The 7,777-nt window shown below is 44.0% G+C and overlaps 1 protein-coding gene across 1 annotated transcript; it reads left to right on the top strand.

Moving 5' to 3' along the window:
- Positions 1 to 2,309: 2,309 nt before the first annotated feature.
- On the top strand, positions 2,310 to 6,150 carry RPTN (repetin). Its single transcript, XM_050756628.1, is given in 3 exon segments — positions 2,310 to 2,510; positions 3,262 to 4,968; positions 4,970 to 6,150. Coding segments are annotated over 3 exon segments (2,985 nt in total). The 5' UTR covers positions 2,310 to 2,372; the 3' UTR covers positions 6,110 to 6,150.
- Positions 6,151 to 7,777: the final 1,627 nt, after the last annotated feature.

Raw genomic sequence — 7,777 nt, 5'->3', positions numbered from 1 at the left:
CCAACTGAACTAAAATCTTTCTGCACTGTTGTGATTCCCTTGTAGAATCCTGAACACACAGTAAATAATAGCAAGTGTTATTAAAATTAACAGATTGGCTGATGGATACATAGGAAAAGGTCCAAACAGGGATCTAGATGTGAGACTAATGTTGAAATACAGGTGAGTCTACAGTTTTTTGCACCTTACATAAGATTCTTCAGTGCTTCCATAATCCAATAATTCATTTACCCCAAAAATATTTACTAAGAATCTCCCATGCTCAAGATACTGTGCTGGCATCTAAGGGCATGGAGATGGGAAATGAACAGAAGCTGGGGTCTCTAGCAGCATTTCTGTCTCACAGATATCATAAACCTCCATGTTGTCCCTCAACTCAAACTTTTCAGTAGTAAGTCTTAGAAGGCTTAAGTGGTAGAATTTCCACCATCAGCACCCCTCATCCCCAAAACTGACTATGTGTGTACTTCTCCCAACTAGCCTGTGGAGTTGTTAAATGAAAAATAATCGTAATTCAAAATAAGTTAATAGGTTAATATCCAAATATCTACCAGCACAAGAAAAAGGTTAGTCTAAAAGAAACCTCTTCCAGGGACTATATTCTGGCCAAATAAATAGAATCTCTAGTTCCAACTTTGACATATGTTTGTAAATGACCATGTAGATATCCTTCTTCAGTATGAGTTGACTGTTGCCCTCTATTAGTATTGGCAAGTGACATATATTAAGGATGAACTCAGCCAACACCTCTGTCTTTCGGGACCCTCACAGCACAAATACATACACACACAAACACATCCTCCTAATTAAATGGGGCTGGGACTTAAACAGTGTCACCTACTGTAGTGACAAACAGGTTCATGAGCAAGTGGGGGAAGTAAATAAACCAAACGGTTTGCAGAGGGAGAGGTCAAGCTGGGCTGAGCTGGGCTGGGACCACAGTGATTCAGGCTTTGCCACAGAATGGGTGTCTCCTGGGATGGCCTGGTAGGATAATTAAAACTCCTATAAATAGGATGAGTTTTTAGGTTTCCAATATCCTCTCTGACTCCTGAATCTTCTGCTCCTTCCTCCTCAAGCAGGTAAGATATGCACGGGGGAGCATTGGTAGTATCTACAAGGCTCTCAAGCGCCCTATAATGCACCAGGCTGGGGAGAACTGAGACTAATTTTTGTGGGTAATAGCCTTGGTTACCTTCTGCTTCCTTTCTCTGCCTCTATCTGAGAATATGACAATAGCTGGGATGGACTACTTCTGTGCCTGTGAAATGCAAGTGCCTTCGCTTCAATGTGTCCTAGGCATCCCAAAACTGAGGGCTGTAACTATTGATGAATAGCTTAGTCTCCCATAGTGGAGCATTTACCTTTTGTGCAAGTTAGGAAAGACCTAATAATTTAGGGCCAAGGCCCAGGACCATGGACCCAGCAATGCTCAAGTCTCATTGCATTGAATTACAACAAGGGACTCAGCTTGTCCCATGTGATCCATTATTTGTCACTTATTCTTATAGACATCACTGTTTGTATGCTTTGGGCAGTTCAATGTGCTCTGCAGATAGGGCTTCAGTTTGGAGGCCTATAAACCCACTAATTGGAATTTTCATACCGCAAGAAAAAAAATGTAATTGAGATTTAGATCCCAAAAGACCCAAGTCTCCCAGCATGGCCAATGTGGACCTAACTGATTATATATACCTCCTATAATCTGTGCCCTTAATTTGGCTATGTACCCACTTGCTATTTTTATCTGTAACAGCTTTTATGTTCATTGATTTCATTTTATAAGCATGTCCCAAAATCATCCAGGCCAGAAGCATTTGCTGGAATTTAGCCTCCCAGAAAGCTTCCTTAGACCATGAAGAGAGACTTTCAGCCTTCTTCCTTGCTTAAGAAAGGCTTGTTACAAGACTGAAACCTGTTCAGTGGGATCTGTTTAGTGCCCCCTCCAGTTTGCTAGTTGTTAGTCGAAAATTATGCCCTACTATGCTAGCTTCTGGCCCTGCCTCTATTGGGCTTCCTGGCCTCCCTTCCTTTTGTTCTGATATGAGAGTTTCAATCAAGCGAATCCTACCTGTAGTAGAGGATGGGATATGTAAAACACCTGCAATGCACTTTTGTTTTTTAAGAAATTGTCTCTTTTTATAGCAGGGGAACCAAGTTTGCACCATCTCCCATTACAGCAATGATATTTGGTCCCTGACTGTGAGTCAGGGCAAAGGAGGGGTACAGCTAAGAAGGGGCTCTCTCACTTCTTAAACTTTTTCCCAGATCCAGAGGGTTCACTTTCCCTGTGGAAATGCTGTCTCATGGTCATTATCCTAAGGGCAGGAGAAATCTTGTTTCTTCTTTTAGGTTCACCTGTATTTGTCAAAATGGCTCAACTCCTGAGTAGCATACTCAGTGTGATCGAGGTGTTTCACAAATATGCCAAAGAGAATGGGGACTGTGCCTTACTATGCAAGGAGGAGTTGAAACAACTGCTCTTGGCTGAGTTTGGAGACATCCTCCAGGTGAGATACACAGACACATAGCCCCATGGGATCAAGTGTGAATGACTCTGACACCTGCACCAGAGTTGGATGCATTGTTTTATTTGGTCTTGCTCCACCCTATAACAAAAGGAATTTCAGGCAGTTCCTTAGTAGTTCTCTCCCAGCATACACACAAACACGCACACACACACACACACACACACACACACACCTCCTTGTATCTGAGTTTGAACAGGAGGGAGTATAACTTCAAGGTAACAGGGAATAATTTCTCAGATGAAGACCTAAGATTCATACCTTGATTTCTATATTTTAGTGCTATCCACACATCTTTTCATGTATTCATTCATTCAACCAATAAAGAGTCACTGAGCACCTGCTCTACGCCCCTAGGCACAAGGGATACAAACATGAATAAAATCAGCTTCCCCTCCTTCTAGGATCTCACAGTGCAGTGAGAAAAAAAAAGGAGGTAAACAACTAGGGTACAGCCTGTGATGGAATGGGATAACTTTGAAATGAATCAAATTAATTACTAATGGAGCTGATTTTAAATAAGTGTATCTACTCCCTGCTCCCATTGATCCAGCAAGGTTCTGAGAACCAACTGATCAAAGACTAGCGCCAAGTCCACACCACCTCAGATTAATGGTTTTTCAACCTAGGAAGGTCCATGCAGTACCTAATGGATTGAGGCATGAACACTAATACACATCTTAGTATGCACAGGAAAGCATCTGATTTTGCTCTTTGTTTTATCCCCTAACAGAGACCAAATGACCCAGAGACTGTGGAAACCATCTTGAACCTCTTAGATCAAGACCGAGATGGACATGTTGATTTTCATGAGTACCTCTTGTTGGTGTTCCAGTTGGTCCAAGCCTGCTATCGTAAGCTAGACAATAAGTCATATGGAGGCAGGACCTCGCAGCAAGAAAGGGGGCAGGAAGGAGCACAAGACCGTAAGTTCCCAGGAAACACAGGTACACAACACAGACAGAGGCACGAGGAAGAAAGGCAGAACTCCCACCACAGTCAGCCTGAGAGACAAGACAGAGATTCCCACCACGGTCAGGCTGAGAGACAAGACAGAGATTCTCACCACGGTCAGCCTGAGAGACAAGACAGAGATTCCCACAATGGTCAGCCTGAGAGACAAGACAGAGATTCTCACCACGGTCAGGCTGAGAGACAAGACAGAGATTCTCACCACAGTCAGTCTGAAAGACAAGACAGAGATTCCCACCACAGTCAGTCTGAGAGACAAGACAGAGATTCCCACCACAGTCAGTCTGAAAGACAAGACAGAGATTCCCACCACGGTCAGGCTGAAAGACAAGACAGAGATTCCCACCACGGTCAGGCTGAGAGACAAGACAGAGATTCCCACCACAGTCAGCCTGAGAGACAAGACAAGGATTTCAGCTTTGATCAGTCAGAGAGACAAAGTCAAGACTCCAGCTCTGGTTCTGGTAAAAAAGTGAGTCACAAATCTACCAGGGGCCAGACTAAATGGCAGGGACATATCTTTGCCTTAAATGGGTGTGAAAAACCAGTTCAGGATTCTCATTATGGTCAGTCTGAAAGACTTGCACAACAGCCTGAAACATTTGGACAAGACTCTCACTTTAACCAAACAAATCAACAGAAATCAGGCTCTTATTGTGGACAGTCTGGGAGGCTGGGTCAGGAATTAGGCTGTGGTCAGATGGACAGACAAGACCAGAGTTATCATTATGGTCAGACAGACAGACAAGACCAGAGTTCCCACTACAGTCAGATGGACAGACAAGGCCAGAGTTCCCACTACAATCAGATGGACAGACAAGGCCAGAGTTCCCACTATGGTCAGACGAACAGACAAGGCCAGTGTTATCAGTATGGTCAGACAGACAGACAAGGCCAGAGTTCCCACTACAGTCAGCCAGACAGACAAGGCCAGAGTTTCCACTATGGTCAGACACACAGACAAGGCCAGAGTTCCCACTATGGTCAGACAGACAGACAAGGCCAAAGTTCTCACTATGGTCAGACAGACAGACAAGGCCAGAGTTCCCACTATAGTCAGATGGACAGACAAGGCCAGAGTTCCCACTATGGTCAGACAGACAGACAAGGCCAGAGTCCCCACTATGGTCAGACAGACAGACAAAGCCAGAGTCCCCACTATGGTCAGACAGACAGACAAGACCAGAGTTCCCACTATGGTCAGACAGACAGACAAGGCCAGAGTTCCCACTATGGTCAGACAGACAGACAAAGCCAGAGTCCCCACTATGGTCAGACAAATAGACAAGGCCCGAGTTCCCACTATGGTCAGACAGACAGACAAAGCCAGAGTCCCCACTATGGTCAGACAGACAGACAAGGCCAGAGTTCCCACTATGGTCAGACAGACAGACAAAGCCAGAGTCCCCACTATGGTCAGACAGACAGACAAGGCCAGAGTTCCCACTATGGTCAGACAGACAGACAAAGGCCAGAGTTCCCACTATGGTCAGACAGACAGACAAGGCCAGAGTTCCCACTACAGTCAGATGGACAGACAAGGGCAGAGTTATCATTATGGTCAGACAGACAGACAAGGCCAGAGTTCCTGCTATGTTCAATCACAGACTGGGGAAATACAAGGGCAAAATAAGTACTTCCAAGGGACCGAAGGAACAAGAAAAGCCTCTTATGTTGAGCAATCAGGAAGATCAGGGAGGCTAAGTCAACAGACTCCAGGACAGAAAGGGTACCAAAACCAGGGACAGGGATTCCAGTCTAGGGACTCACAGGAGAACATCCACCAGGTATGGGAGCCTGAAGAGGATAGCCAACACCACCAACACAAACTCTTAGCACACATCCAACAAGAAAGACCACTTTGTCACAAAGGGAGAGACTGGCAATCATGCAGTAATGAGCAGGGCCACAGACAGGCCAAGACCAGGCAGAGTCATGGTGAGGGGCAGAGCCACTGGGCAGAGGAAGAGCAGGGCCATCAAAGTTGGGATAGACACAGTCATGAGGGTCAGGAAGGTCCATGTGGGACACAGGACAGGCAAACCCCTGAAGATGAGCAGAACCATCAGAGACGAGACAGACAAACCCATGAAGATGAGCAGAATCACCAGAGACAAGACAGGCAAACCCATGAAGATGAGCAGAACCGTCAGAGACGAGACAGGCAAACCTATGAAGATGAGCAGAACCACGAGAGACGAGACAGGCAAACCCATGAAGATGAGCAGAACTGTCAGAGACGAGACAGGCAAACCCATGAAGATGGGCAGAACAGTCAAAGACGAGACGGGCAAACCCATGAAGAGGATCAAAACCATAAGCAACAACATAATAGACAAAACTATGAGGAGAAAGAGAGATATCAAGGATCTCAGAATCAAAAATCCCAAGTGACCCAGAGAAGCTGTCCTAACAGAGAAAAATTCCACATGAATGAGGATGACCAGAGCCAAGGTTCACAGAAAAGACACACTGAGCCATCCTTCTATCCAACCCAGAGCAGTGGGAGGCCCCAAAGCAGAGAACAGCGTGGTCACCCTATCAAGGCAGCTACTGTTCCCAACCCCCTCTATGACTATGTGCAAGAGCAGAAATCCTATCGATACTAGTCTATGTGAGCACCAGAGGTAAAGCAACACAAAGGCAAAAAAGAAACCTATATGTTGAGTTCACCTTTAATTCTACTTAAAAGATCAAGAATGTATTTCTTCCCTCTATCCTCTGCTGTATCTACCTGCAAGGATGTTTTTGAGTACTAGTATTCATGTAAGGGCTTTTTGGTTTTTTGAGCAGCAATTCTAGGGTTTTCTGATTCAGTGAAATCTAGGTGGTAAATTGGGTGAAATAATCATATCTTAATGTTGATCAGTGTGGGTATTTAAATCATTTCCTGCTTTGACTTCTGAGACCTGGTTGAATCATTGAAAGGTAGAACAGTAGAACACTTCTCCCTAAAGTTCAGAAACAGAAAAGATATTCTGAAGATTTATATTACATCCAAGGATAGGAACCATAGGTTTGGTGAGCTTTGGATCCTGTGGATAAAACATCAGGAATTTCAAGCCTCATAGTCTAGACTAGAATGAAACTCAGTTCAAGGCTGCTAGGAGAGCCAAGAACATAGAGTGCATCTCTGATGTTTACTACATCTCCCATGCCAGGCTCTTATTCCACACCAGAGGGACTGTCCAATAGTGCCTATCACTAGAGCTGAATGAACCCATTCCAACTCAATACCTTTCTAGTTACTGATTATACAAAACAGAGAGAAAGTATATGTCACATGTTTGCAAATTCCAGGGGATCAGAACTGTTGATCTATAGCTCCTAAGACCTGAAAACTCTTCTCAAGAAAATCTATGTGCAGATTATGAATTGTATTAAAATATCTAATAAATAATTGATGAGCAATGACTTTCATGACTCCTTTCTTTCTTCACTGTGGGAAGATTGTGCTATTTTCACTTTTGAGCCATTTCCCAAAAATAACACCTTATTTCTTGATTTCTAAAATGTCTTTGTTCCCTGAGTTCCTGGGCACTGAAAAAAAATAAGAATCAATACAAAACAAAAAACAAAGAGTCAAAATGAAACTGATCTAAATATAATTTTCAGCTCCTCCTCCCTCTACTTAGTCATATTTTACCTTTACCACTCCCTCACTGCCGCATTCAAATTGTCGTTGAGTCTTCCCAACTCTACATCCCCATAACTTTTGAATCTCTTCTCATGTCTTCATCTCCACTGCCTCAATGGCCCTTCTCCTCAGTGGCTCCCCAGTGACTTGAGAAAAAAATTTACATCCCTCAATGTGTCACATAAGCCTCACTATCTGATCAGATGACCTACCCAGCCTAGTCACATGAGAGGCCCCTCCCAGGAGCATCCAATGCTCCAGTCACACCAAGGACTTAACCTTTTCTTAGTACACTTGATCTTTCATGAATTCATATCTTTGAATATGCCATCCCATCAGCATGGAATACCTCCCTGCTATTTTCTGCCTGAAAAAACCCTAGGCATCCTCTGGGTCCCAACTAAAACCTCACCTCTTCTAAGCAGCCTTTCTGGACACTCCAAACTCTGCTTTCTCTAAGTTCACACTCACTTTTGTTATATCATTTGGCCCACACTCTATGGTAATTTTCTCTCCTGGAAAACTGGGAATAAGACCGTATCTTACTCAACTTTGTACTGCTCAGCACTTAATATAGCCAGTGATGTCTAGTGGTACTAATTGTTTTTGAATAAGTGGACAGGTGGAGGAAATAAGTCTG

The sequence above is a fragment of the Macaca thibetana genome, chromosome 1 (assembly GCF_024542745.1).
Source record: "Macaca thibetana thibetana isolate TM-01 chromosome 1, ASM2454274v1, whole genome shotgun sequence".
In the NCBI taxonomy this organism is placed as follows: domain Eukaryota; kingdom Metazoa; phylum Chordata; class Mammalia; order Primates; family Cercopithecidae; genus Macaca; species Macaca thibetana.
Note: the sequence above shows the minus strand (reverse complement) of the source record. Positions and strands in the feature narration are given on the sequence as shown.